The 13,213-nt window shown below is 45.6% G+C and overlaps 1 protein-coding gene across 3 annotated transcripts in view; it reads right to left on the bottom strand.

Annotated features, from left to right (window-relative positions):
* Nucleotides 1–5,091: 5,091 nt before the first annotated feature.
* The window catches only part of LOC111624963 (pupal cuticle protein 20-like), an 11,715-nt gene continuing 3,593 nt past the window's right edge, over nucleotides 5,092–13,213 (bottom strand). The window contains exons 2-5 of one of the 3 annotated variants that reach the window (XM_023367959.1): nucleotides 8,475–8,568; nucleotides 7,481–7,628; nucleotides 5,785–6,740; nucleotides 5,092–5,719 (exon numbers count right to left, since the gene is read on the bottom strand). In XM_023367959.1, the coding sequence (XP_023223727.1) occupies nucleotides 5,321–5,719; nucleotides 5,785–6,012 (627 nt within the window). In that variant the 5' untranslated portion in view covers nucleotides 6,013–6,740; nucleotides 7,481–7,628; nucleotides 8,475–8,568 and the 3' untranslated portion in view covers nucleotides 5,092–5,320. The remainder of the gene's footprint in view (nucleotides 5,720–5,784; nucleotides 6,741–7,480; nucleotides 7,629–8,474; nucleotides 8,569–13,213) is intronic. The other 2 variants (XM_023367958.1, XR_002756661.1) reach the window with 2 other exon arrangements.

Raw genomic sequence — 13,213 nt, 5'->3', positions numbered from 1 at the left:
AATGTACTACTTTACCGTACCTGGCATGCACGTGCGATACAATGCTCTAATTTAGATCATTTCTCCGAAAACACCGTCGGCAGTAACGTAAATCACAGTTTACGTTACGGCGCAGCACCTTATTTTTGCCAAGGAAATGGTTTTAGTCATCAAACCACTTTCGAGTGCCGAATTACGTTCTATCGTAAGGATATAAATTTCTAACGGATTTTCGAATGCAACAAATTCAAGAACAGGGTGGAAGTGAAGTCACGGACTTCTCCACCATTTTCTCCGTTACGCGTTTGGAGCGACGGTTGCAATACTTTTAATAGCCCACCGGTGGCCGAGCGGTCTTCGTACCCCGAACACTGGGATTTTGGTGGCTCGGACGGGCCGGCCGCGTAGAGTTTTCCGGGTTTTCCCACGTCTATAACGCCTAAATAAGGACCAGTTTCCCCTAAAAGACCTCCCCTTGGCAGATCGCCCGAGTGTTGCATTGTCGTAACTAAACAATACTTTTAATAAAGGAATTAGAGGACTGTCTGTCCTTTAACGGCTGACTTAGCCCTAAGTAAGGAAACGGAAGGAAAGATACAGGCCGGATCATCGCGTAGACAAATGTCCAGGGCCCAGTCAAACTGTCTATTTTGAAAAGATAGTTTACTTTTTTGTGGGACAATTGTATATAATAAAGAAAAATATATTGCTTTTTATAAGGTTATTGCGAATTCTAAAATCTAAAGAAAATGTCTTCTTACGTTTCTTCTTATTGAAAGTAATTCTTCCGATAATTTAGAATTTTTTTTAAAGCGATAAGAATAACGTTAATTTAACTACAAGATGAGACCGGCGTTGCCATGGCAAAAAAAAAATAAAATAACAAAGGTTGAGATTATTAGATAATGTCGTACTACATAGAAGCCCATTTTGGAGACCAAATTTAATTATATTATAGCCAGTCGAACGGCCCGATGCATCGGGGCATACTATTACACGCATAGAAATGATTTCCATAGCTGGCGCTCGATACGCCGACAGAAACTGCCCATTTTTTCAGCAGTTTCACATTATTTAGTTTTGTTTTATATTTCTTGCGGGAGAGGGAGGGGCCCGGTAAGAAGAAAATGTCTAGGGCCTAAAGAGGGTTAATCCGGCCCCGGGAAGGTAGAATGAAACGGTGAAGACGTATTTCCCGCCAACCTAGCCGTTAGCGGAAACGTTGGACGGGAGAGGAACTTTCCAGAACGCTTGGCCGGGACTTATCGTCGGCGTTGAAAGCTCAAAGGCGGAAATAAATTTCCATCCGCGTACGAGTTGCCAAGTTTATCGCCGTCAATATTTATAAAAGAATTGATATTTTTTATTGTATGAATCGCGATATAAAACTATTTCGAAGCAGTTTAGAATGGTTTTGTTATTTCCATTTTGTAACGATAATTTCTCCCAAGACTGTCTCGGTGCTGGGCGTAATCGCAACGTTTATACACTAACCGTTCCTTCGTCGTAATTACTTTCCTATTTTAAATTAATAATTTGGAAATTCTCCAAGCTCAATTTTGAAAATTGTTCCGCGCGTACCTCTCGTCGTCCACGTTTCTGTTCGACAGATACGCTAACGACCAGAGGACCACCAGTTCCGCTCCCCGAAAAATGGGCGTCCGTAACGCCCGAATAGGGGCCGGTTACCTTCGAGACCTTCCGGAAGGCATTATCTCCGCGTATGGCCGAGCGATTAAGCCGCACGGGCCGATCTCTCGCGCGAATAGAGGACGTCTGGGTCTCCGGTTAGAACGAAACTGAGCGAGCACGTAGCCCTAAAAATAGAATTGTCGGGTATTAATTAATGTATCGCGGCTACGACCGCGACTACGTAATCGTAACTGCCCGCCAAGCGGGGTTAATTAAAAGAGACATTAGCATTTAATGCTACGGGTCGGAGGGAGTGCTCCACTAACTATAGAAAGAAATGTAGCCTTAAACACAGTTCCTCGCGCCCACTTCTCGAGCGAGAATTGGCCGTTTAGTTTATAAATCTTTGCAAGTTTCGATTCTCTTTCTACGACGTTAGCGGAGGGGATAAGACCCTACGCGACGTACGCTCGAACCTTGACAATTTCTGTCGTTTCTTTCGTGTAATAAAATTTTATTTTATTTCATCGCGCCAATAGCGCCATTTACATTTACGGCTTTAAAAAACGAGAGATCAAAACGCGACATTGTTTCCCGTTTTGAGAAAACAAAGTTTCTGTATACAGTAATACACCGAACTTACGCGATAGGTGGGACCGAGCGATAACCGCGTAAGTCGGGGAATAATTTCGCAATTCGTATAAAATCCAAGTAGGATGTATGTAAGCTAATAAATGTTCTCGTTAATCTTGTCTCGTCTTTTGATTCGTTGGCGGTTACAAGGAATCACCACATATTCTCTCGAGTCTCCGTAGATATAACAAACACGGAAATAAATTGTAGCTATGTGTCGATTCCGCGCGACACGTCCGAACAATAGTGTGGGGGGAGTGAGTAATCGAAAGTGGCGTGGCGCTCAAACAAGAGGAATCGACGAGATTTGAAAATCGCGTAACTCCGGGTTGGCGTAAGTCCAGGAATTACTGTATTTAACTCTGGCTTGCGGTTAAATAAAATTTTTATTTCTTCGTATTTAAGTATTGTTATATTTGAAGCGTAACAAACGATTAAAAAACGGTACGGTACGACTCTACTACCGTCTTTTTTTGTCTATCCGAAGCTTATTCACTGGTGTCGACGTACTACGTAACCGTAAGGAAAAAATCTTTATACGCGCTTTAAACCCGAGAAATAACAATACGATAAAATAAGTAATTTTGTTAGACACGCACAGAAACAAAAAACTAAAATTGCGCGGGTTGGAGCCTAGGCGGCCTAGTTCCGGTATCCGGCGTCTTATCCACCGGGCCGAGGCCGTAAGAGAAGGCAAACTTTCGGACTTACACGCTAAACGCCAGAGAAGCGGGTCCAATTATTTCGAGGGCTACTCGCTCGCCCGTCCCGTCCCGTCCCGATACGAATTACGCGGACGTCGGTCGGGTTAGGGCCGGACGGTACCGTACTACGTAGTCCCTATTTTACCATAAAATTAACGTAGGCGGTGATAGTAGTAAATTCGAACGGGCTACCGCCGAAAATCGACACGGCAATTTCGGAAACGCGCGGTCGTTCCGTTTTAATTAAGTTAAACGGGGAAAAATCTTGGAAACTTTAGCCCGGGTAGCCTTCTTTGGGCGTAATTGGCGGGATCCGCATTAACGCGCACGGGCCACCCCGTTTTTAATTAGTCCGTAAAATCGCCAATTTAAACGCCTTTAATTAACCGATAGGGTAGAAATAAGAAGAACTTATCGTGTTTCGCCATTCGTTTGCTTTAATTTCGTATAGCGCCCGCGTTCTAACTTCGGCTTATTTATCGCCTCCGTCCCGTAGGGCCTAAGGCCAGAATTGGCCGAAGCCAGGCGCCACGACTTACGGGCAAAGCGGCCTTCCGATAAAATTCGTCGTAACCGAAAAGGCGGTGGTGGAAAATTGAGTTTATCCGGACCCTCCGCCGAAGACATTCCGTTAACGGAATTGGTCCTATGTGGAATCGAAACCCACTTTGGACGGGGGTAGACGTCCGATGGTTAAAAGGAACTGCGTACAAACTCTCCGACCTTTTCTTTCTTCGGAAGGCTTCGGTAGTCTACGCTAGTATTGTACACTATGTACTGTACCAGTACCTAAAATTATTGGCTTCTTCGGAGATTATTTTTTCCTCCAGAAGTTGTAGTCGAATCCATCCCGCCTTCTATCGTTTTTCTTCTTTCCGCTTCGTCTATCGACGCACGTATTTGAAAAGTAAAATTACGCCTTCCTTTTCTCTTCCGTTTTATCACCGAAACTGGCCCGGAACAGCACGCGCCGAGACGAAACCGAAATCCGACGGCGGATTTGCCCAACCAAGTGGCAACTAACGACACTGGCCAATCCCGGCGTAATCGCTTTTAACGGCGCGGACGGTGGATAAGGCCGAGTTTTCCCACGAGAAGGCGGTGGAAACGCGTAACGTAAATGTCCCGTGACGGATAATTTTGAGATTACCTAACGCCGGGTACGGGTGGATTTTCGCGGAGCGCTACCCGGCCATCTCCGGGAGGTTACGCGGTATAGTTTTGGAGAAACTCGGGGCTCGGACGATAACGGCAATGGTTTACGCGCGCTTTCGAATAAATCGACCGTTTGAGAGTCCAAACACGGCTAAAGAGCGGGTGTTTTCGTCCGAGACCCGTAGCCGTTTCCGCCGTTGTAAGAGAAAGCGAAAGGTGGAAACGGCTTTTTATTAAGGAAACATTCCACGTATTTCGTCCGTTCGAAAACGAAAGACCCGGGAGGCTCGGGCCGGCACGTTATCTTTCTTTTCCGGTTTACCGGCGAAAGCTTTCGGGCTGGAAGAACGGGTACGTAAATACGTATAAAAATACCAGTGGACGACGGAGACTATTTAAACGCCGGAGGAGGGAAGAGCGGGCGGAAAATGTCTGGAAGGCGGGATCCTTCCGTTTCCTTTAAACAAAGGACGACTGCGTGCCCGGGCGCAAACATCCGGCACGGAAGAAAGAGCGAAGTAGCAATTTAGCTTCCTTCCCCACCAAGCCTTTAGTCCACTTACGATAGGACTAAACGCTTTTCTGGCAACGTCGTCGCCTTCCCAGTACGACAACGTCCGCTAAATGTCCGGAAGCTCTTCCCTGGGAAAAGACTTTCCTAATATTATCATCGGAACAGTTACGCCTCCGATTCGCGTGCCGAATTTTATCCCGGGTCGGTCGGACACACTTTCCGCTACTTTCGCCAGTAACGGGAGCGACAAAAACTGGCGGAATCTCGGCCCCGGGGCCTTCCCCGTTTGATGGCGGTAAAAGTTTCACCCGACTTCCGAATTTAACGGCTTCCGCGGTTCTCTACCTCTCGGTGGTCCGCTTCCGCCCGCCGGTACTAGACTCGAGGCCGGGGCCGGCGGCGGAAGAAGACCGATTCCTTCCTCCGTAAATAATTCGGCCCGTCCGCGGCCGGATTAAAAACTCGCGCCTCTCCGGAAGACCGTTACTTATCGGCGCGCGGGGATTCCCGGCCGGTGGAAGGCGTCCAAGGCAAACTCCATTCGCGTCGCGCGTCCGTCGGCCGAGATTTACCCGGCCGCGCGAAAAATGGGTCGCGGCCGCCCGAGCGCGGCGCCGGAAGAAGTAGAGGCATTCGGGGCGGGAAAAAGGAGGATAAAGTCATTTATTAAATAGCGGCAGCGCCTCTTCTTCGACGAAAGACTCTAGTCCCGGGAGCCGACGGTCCGACGGAGGAAAGGTGGCAGCGGACCCACGAAGGGAGGATAGGGGTTCTCCTCCGGTATCTCGGCCGTCAGCAGGTAGGGCCCGGACAGCACTCGGAATCCGCGGCCGTCGGCCGAGTAGCGCACCACCCGAAACAGGCCGGGTCGGTCCAGGTATCCGTAGCTGCCCCGCACCTCCCCCCGCGAGGTCCTCTCCTCCTGGTGGAACAGCTGGGCGGGCCCTCCGGTGCCCGTGTCGTATCCGTAGCGGTAGCTGCCGGGGCCGCGGTGCCCGGTCGTCTGGAAGTGCGTCCGGCGTCCGGAAGGCAGGCGAACGGGGCGTCCGAATCCCGAGGGAGGCGGATCCGCCGCCCAGGCCGCCAGGGACAGCAGCAGAACCTGCAAGAGAAAGAGTGGCAGACAGAGGAAGAGGCAGGCGACGGTCGGTGACCGAAACAACTCACCCACACCCGCGGCGCCATCCCGTTCGACGAGAGTCCGGCCCGTGATCTACCGATGCCTCCTCCGCCGGATCCGGTTTTTATGGCGGCCGCCACCGCCATCCGCGATCCTCCTCCTCCTCCTCCTTCCGGGCGCTCCGGGCCTTTCCCGCGTCCGGAACCGGAAAATCCCCGACACCTTCCGCAGATCGGTCGAATCCCCCGGCGCCGCGCGTCGGGAAAGCCAACCATTTCCTCCCGGCGGGCGGTCGCCTAGCAACGACCCGTTTGCCGGAACCGGTTCCGGCGGCAGACGGAGCACCCGCGTCGACACTCGGCGCGAAGGAGGAAGAACGCCCGGCGGAAATTCCGGAGGAGGTCCTCTACCGGAAGCGAGAATGCGGGGGAACAAACGTCCGTTTCGGCCTTCCGTAACGGACGAAAGGACGCGGCGAAATTCCACCTTTAACCGTTCTTGGCCGCGGAGAGCTCTCGGGCGAGCTTCCCACCCCTACCCGGGGCGGGTCCACCTCGTACTTTTTCGCGTTGCCGGGAAAGGAGGTCTTCGGTCCCGTTTTCGTCGGGAGGTCAGGAAGGAGGAAAAGAAAGGTTGCCGCGACGCCGGAGGGGAGCTCGACCCGGGGAGAGGAGGGAGCGGGCCGGCAGTTCGAGGGTGGGGAAGGAGAGGACGGAGCGAGGAGGATAAAACTGCGTGTATTTACTCGGTCGGAGCCGGAATCTATCCGAATATGATACAAAAGAACGGAAAGACGAGCGAAGAGGAGAACGCTTCTTCTTTCTGCCCGCCGGGGATCTTCAGACGGTGCTCTGCCTCAACAGCGACAGTTGACTCCCTCCGTCTTCCGATTCCGATCTGTCGGCGGCGGCGGCGGGGGGACGGAGGCCGCCGGAAGGGGGGACGACGGCGTTTCCGGTTTCTTCTCCGCGGCGTCCGGGACGGGGCTCAGCTTTTTTCTTTCCTGAAAGGCGAAGAAAAGCAAAAATTAGCAGCCGCCCCCCGGATTCCACCACCCATGCCGACCGGGCGGGAGACGGCAAAAATTCCCTTTTAAATTATAAGTGGTGGGCCGGGGTCCGTTCCTCGGGAGCCAAGGAACTACCTGCCGAATTTCCCGGTTAAACTCCGGGGTTATTTTCCAGACGCGTGCGCTTCCGGGGTTACCGACTCGGTTACCGGCCAGGGAAGGGGAGCGATTAAAACACGAATTTGGTTTTCCCGATTACCGAAACCGTCGGTCGACGGCTACCTTTCTCGCTTGCCCGTTATCCGGAGCATCGGACGACGCGTGTAATTTGACTTCCTTTTCGGAAGTCAAATTACACGCCGTCGACCCGGAAATTAAAATCAAATACGGAGCATCGACTGCTTCGACCTAACCCGCCCGCAGTTTCCGGGAAGCTGCCGAAGAGGCGCCTCTTTCCCGGCGGGTGGGGAAGGGCGCCGATGGCCTCTTCCTCCGGTCCGGTCGCGTTATGGTCCCGCGCCTCCGGCTAGAAGAGGCCGGAGAGGAATAAGGACGGGATCCCGGGCGACGGAGGCCGTCGGGACCCGACCAACTGACTGGCACGCTCTTTACACCGTTTACGTCTGCGTCAAAAATGCCCGGAGGGGAAAGCGGTATTCCCGGTAAAAGAGAGGTTACATATCGGCGCGCGCGAAAAGTTTTGGCTTCCGAAAGGGGTCATCCCCGTCACTCACCGTGGGCGTCGGAGATCCGGTAGTATCCTTCCGTCGTCCCGCGGTCTTCGCCCGCCGGCGGACCGCTGCCGTTTCGCACCGGAGGAAAGACGGAGGCGGGTGGGTCCGGGTCGACGGCGGCGCCGGAAGTCGGACCGTTCTCCCTCTGCTGGCAAAAAGAAAAATCACCGGATGAGTTCCCGTCCTTTTAGGAGCTAGGTCGCGCGCGCGACCGAAGAAAAGGATCCGGGGCGAAAGAAGTGGGCGCGGAAGCGGAGGGCCGCCCAATTTCTTTCGTCCGTCCCAACCCGTGCCGTATCGTTTGTCGGGCGCGTCGGCCCGCTTTATCTTAATTCCGTACCACCCCGGGAAGAAACCATTTTCCGCCGTCGCGGCCTATTTACGTCCTTTCCCGGGAGCGGGCATCGGTGACGTTAAATTTCGGTGGTTAACGGCGGAGGGATGGGGAAATACGGGGGGTCCCACCCACCGTAACGATCGAAAGACTCGTCGGCCGGGGAATTTGTATTTTAGCAACGGATTAGGACTGCGCCCAGACGTTTCCTCGCGTTTAAAACGGGCAGAAAAGACCCGGAAGGAAATTATTAATTTAAAGACAGAAAACGTTTTATCCAGTCGTCGTTTACAAATAAGAAATAAAAGTTGCTCAAGGTCGATGCCCTATTCTCTTTATTACGGCAATTTACCGTAGGTTAATAGGTAACCGGCGGGATACCCGCCGCCCGCCGGTTTGGGGTAGAAACCGAAGAATTGTCGCCGGGCGGTAAGAAAAAAGACGGGGCCGAGAGAGCGGGAGCGTTTCGTTCGGACAGGTAGGGGGCGAAGAGACGATATTTTCCCGGTCGAGAAATTAACAAATCCCGCGACCGAGGGGAAGGCGATTACGTTTTAAGGAGACAACATTTAACAGGAACCGTTAACCCAATTTATTTTCCGTCCAGGAAATATTTTAAACGTTTTGGCGTTATTTAGGCGGACGAGACTTTAGACTCACCCCGTAGACTCTGGACTGGGAGGAATATATTTTCCAATGGTTGTCGGTAGGAAGAACCGTTTCTTCTGTTATGATGCCTCTTCTGTCTATCAGACTGCGAAAAAGTTTTTCTATTAGCATACGTACTGTACGTATACGGCTAAAATCTTAACTTAATATTAAAAAACACCGCGCATTTTATACGTAGAAGGGACGATCTTTCCTTTCCGTTTAACCAATCGCAGTTTAGTTAACGTCGTATTTTCGTCACGCGACTGCAACCCGCCATTTTCTAAGCCAAGCGCGTGGTTTTAGCATCGTCGCGTGTCGGCGCTAGTGAAATAGTTGTTTTAAAATGTCGAAGGACAGCGAACTACGAGTGGCCATTTTTATTTTATGGAAGACGACCCTAAATTAATGTCGAGGAAGTTGAGCGCTTCCTTTACCGTAAAAGATGGCAAGAAATAGCCGACCGTCCGAATTCCGATGGAGTCGGCTCACAAAAACATCCAGAAAGACGACGAAAAGTAACTGATAGCTTTGAATATAAATTATGATATCATTTAATACTCATGAAATAGTGCCGGTAATTGTTTTGCAACTCCAACACCAACTATACAACAGGGTGCGTAGGAAAGTGCCTTTAACCGGAAAATTCTAGCCAACAGAGAGAGCTACAGCGATGCCAGTGAGGTAACGGTATAGTAAAGCGGGCTAATTCACGCGACAGCAGCGCCCCTAGTGGCGAAATTAGAAAGTTTTAGAGCATCAATTAATTAGTACGAAAAGACGCGTGGTTGACGCGGATAAGATAAATTGTATACCCAAAAATGTCCGAAAGGAATAGCCATAGGTATGAAGAAATACGCACAATTTATTGCATAAAACACGTACTTACGTCAATACAGTTTGATAACAATGGCGTGTATCGTGAGCAATGGCGAACTTTTCGAACGTACTCGACATTAACTTGTTATCACTGCGTGACAGTTTGCCTTTCCGTTGTTTTTTGTGCGATGTTATCAAACTGTATTGACGTAAGTACGTGTTTTATGCAATAAATTGTGCGTATTTCTTCATACCTATGGCTATTCCTTTCGGACATTTTTGGGTATACAATTTATCTTATCCGCGTCAACCACGCGTCTTTTCGTACTAATTAATTGATGCTTTAAAACTTTCTAATTTCGCCACTAGGGGCGCTGCTGTCGCGTGAATTAGCCCGCTTTACTATACCGTTACCTCACTGGCATCGCTGTAGCTCTCTCTGTTCGCTAGAATTTTCCGGTTAAAGGCACTTTCCTACGCACCCTGTATAGTGTATTCACTGGGACACAAGGCAAATCTCATCATTAATTTTTATTTAGTTGATACGTGTATTTAATGTTTGTACACGTTTCGGGCTATTCTTTCCCCTCCTCGGTCAACTAAATTTCCATTTTTCATCATCCGGAGCAGTTCTTATCGTATAAATAGACTTTTTCTTGATTTTTACACTTTCAAATCACAGATATTTGTAAACTTAAATTCGTTTTTAAACATTTCTATGCGTTAATTAATTAATCAACTTATTCTCTAGATTACCATTTTCCATCATTCGGAGTGGTTCTTATACACGTATCAACTAAATAAAAATTAATGATGAGATTTGCCTTGTGTTCGACTTACAATATGACTATCATTTTAATTTATACATATGCAAATGAAACCTATTTCAGAAATAATGCTCGTGATAAAGCTACTTTAAATTTTAACAAGAAAGCAATTACATTATTCATACAATAGTCACAAATAGTTAAGGTAATTATTTTTAAGCAATACAACAACATAGTTTATTGGTATAAGAACGATTTTACTTCACGAGCAATTGGAGACGGAGCTAATAACTCCGTCTCCAATTGCTCGTGAAGTAAAATCGTTAGAAAGAAATCGCAAATATTTGGTGTAAAATCGTTCTTACACCAAAGGACGCCACGTTGTTTTCACTTTCGTTACGTTCCTAACGGCCTTAAGAGAAAAGTCCCCCGGCCGGATACCTTAAGAGTCCTTATTTGGAACTTTTTTTTTTTTTGCTCTTTCTGCCCTGTAGGCACTGGGAGGGCCCACAGGGCAGAAAGAGCAAAAAGAGATAGGATTAACGATAATGAGGAAGGCCTTAGCTTAAAACTAGAGCAAAAAAGCTCTGTTATAGTACATTTTTTGAACATTAATATTATATTTAGAGAGGGACCTATGTCTACCGGGGTATTTATTAAACCAATGCATAGCCCATTATATATATATGCTAGTTCTAATAGTCCTTATAAATATAAATTAGCAACATTTCGAGCATTAGTCAGGAGGGCTTTTTTATACTGCGAAAGTATAATAGACAGGGATGCAGAAATAGAAAGAATCATGCAGGTAGCAGAAGAATTGGGCTACAAGAGGAACGTTATAAAGGGGATTATCAATAAATTAGAAGTTGGTACAGATATAGTATCTCTTTGAGGTCCATCTACACACACGAAATTTACATACAACAAGAGCTTAGGAAGCATTATGAAAGAAATCGCAAATATAAAAGATACAAGGATGGTCTTAAAAAGAGCTCCAAATTTGTACAGAATACTTAGAAAAGATAAAGGGGTGGTTAAAAAAGATATGTCGGGTGTATATAAGATCCCATACGAGAATCACATATTAGGAATAAATAAAGAATATGTTGGGGTTACTTCTAGAAACCTAGGGGTAAGGATAAAAGAGCACAGATATGATATTAGAAAAGGTTCTAATGCCACAGTATTGGCTCAAATGGCACAAACGGAAGGTTCAATAGTACGATGGGATGAAGCGGATATCCTGAAACAGATACACTCTCCGACTTTGGCAAGAACGGCTGAAAAGTTAGAAATTTATAGAAGTGTACTTAAAGGGAATTGCATCAACGCAAGAGATGCGGAGGGACTTCCTTCCGCCTGGAAGTTTGCAATTAAAAACTTAAAATAAGAGCAGGAACTTTAATAATATTTGTGGTAAAAACTCTGTATAGTTAAGTAGAAAAACTCTGTATAGTTAAGTAAGCAATATTAATATTTAGTATTAACAGTTTGTTTGTTATATTTGACTATTTTATTTTATTTTTAGTATTAGCAGCATTTGTATTAATTTTATTATTTACAAACATTAGTTGGCTATTAATAGCGTATATGTTATCGGTTATTAATATTTATATTTTGTATTTTGAACTTCTTGTTCTATTTTTGAAGTGTTCCAATTAACCTGAGGATGATCCATTGACTGGATTGAAAAAACGTTTGTTTTAAGAATAAATCTCTCAGCTAGTGATCAGGTCTTGATTTAGTTGTTTAGCTGGATATTATTTTGTCAGTATGAGTATGTTGTGAACTTGTGATGTATGCATATTTTTTTAAAATTTTATTTTATTTAGTTTTATTTTCCATTTCGTTTGTCCATTATGTTGTATGCAAACTTTTATTAAGTAATAAATGCACCTAATACTGAATAGTATACAAAACACTTACACAACCAAAAATCCAGTTTAAGAAACAAACTGAAGGTGGAAATTGCTAAAAGCAATTGAAAACATTCATTTTTCTCCTTCATTTTGTTTCATGAACTGGATTTCTGTCTGTGTAAGAAGTATTTTACATTCTTTTATTTAGATTAATTCAAAACACTTCAGTTAAACACTTTTGAATGCTGCTGTTCATTTGTTTCATTTAAGTTTAGACCCGAAAGAAAAGTATAAAGTAGCTTAAAAACATTCATTTGAAAAGTAATTTATGTTGAATATTATAAGATTGTAGTATTCAGTGTGTGAATTTCATCCAGTTGGCAATTTTTTGTTAGTTTATATTAATATTTTTTTGTTAATTATAATTGGTTGCATAAATCAACTAGGACTACTTGGGGTATAGCATAGATTTATTTACACTGAATTTCATTTCATACTGTATCCACTGATGCATAACTCACACACAAAACAAGATCTGTTATGCCATTTAAAAATCTAAGACTTCAAGTTACCACAACTAAACAGTTCAGTTTTCACTCAGCTTTGTGACACAAATACTAGTTTGAGACTGCAATAAAAATAATGTAAATAAAAAATAAAAATTCTTACATCTCAGACAATTCGAATTTTGTTACTCATCTAAAAATTTATAATATTTTTTAAAATATATGAGAAATAAGCCATTTTGAGAAAATATGTGAATAAAGCAGTAACATTTGCTTCGGAACATAAATTTTAACTTTCAAAAAAATAAATCTTGGACTAAAATAATTCAAGAAATAAATAATCCACAAATAAATGAATAAAAAATAAATTTTAATTTACCAGACCAAGATGATTAAAAAGTCCAAAATATTCTTTATCAGTGGTGTGTTGTGACTAGAGGATTTGATCCCAAGATCTCGAAAATCGGGATCCCGACTACTTTTCAGTCCCAAAATTTTCGGGATTAAGTTTTCCTAATCCCTAGATTTTCGGGATTGACATCATTTTAAAAAAGTTGCAAAATAGACTGCATGAAGCGAAACGTTCAGTGCCAGTGCTTTTACAGAATTGCTTGCCTATCATTTTAATATAAAATATGAGAAGTTTTATTCCAAGCAAGCAGCAGAAATTAACCAAGCGGGCTTGCGATGCTTGCTTGGAATAAAACTTCTTGTATTTTCAAATAAAATGATAGGCAAGCAGTTCTCACTGGGTTACTTGGTAATATACTTCATTTTTGTATTTTTGAATTTTCGCG

The sequence above is a fragment of the Centruroides sculpturatus genome, unplaced genomic scaffold, assembly GCF_000671375.1.
Source record: "Centruroides sculpturatus isolate CEXI.00-Female unplaced genomic scaffold, Cexi_2.0 scaffold371, whole genome shotgun sequence".
Lineage (NCBI taxonomy): Eukaryota > Metazoa > Arthropoda > Arachnida > Scorpiones > Buthidae > Centruroides > Centruroides sculpturatus.
Note: the sequence above shows the minus strand (reverse complement) of the source record. Positions and strands in the feature narration are given on the sequence as shown.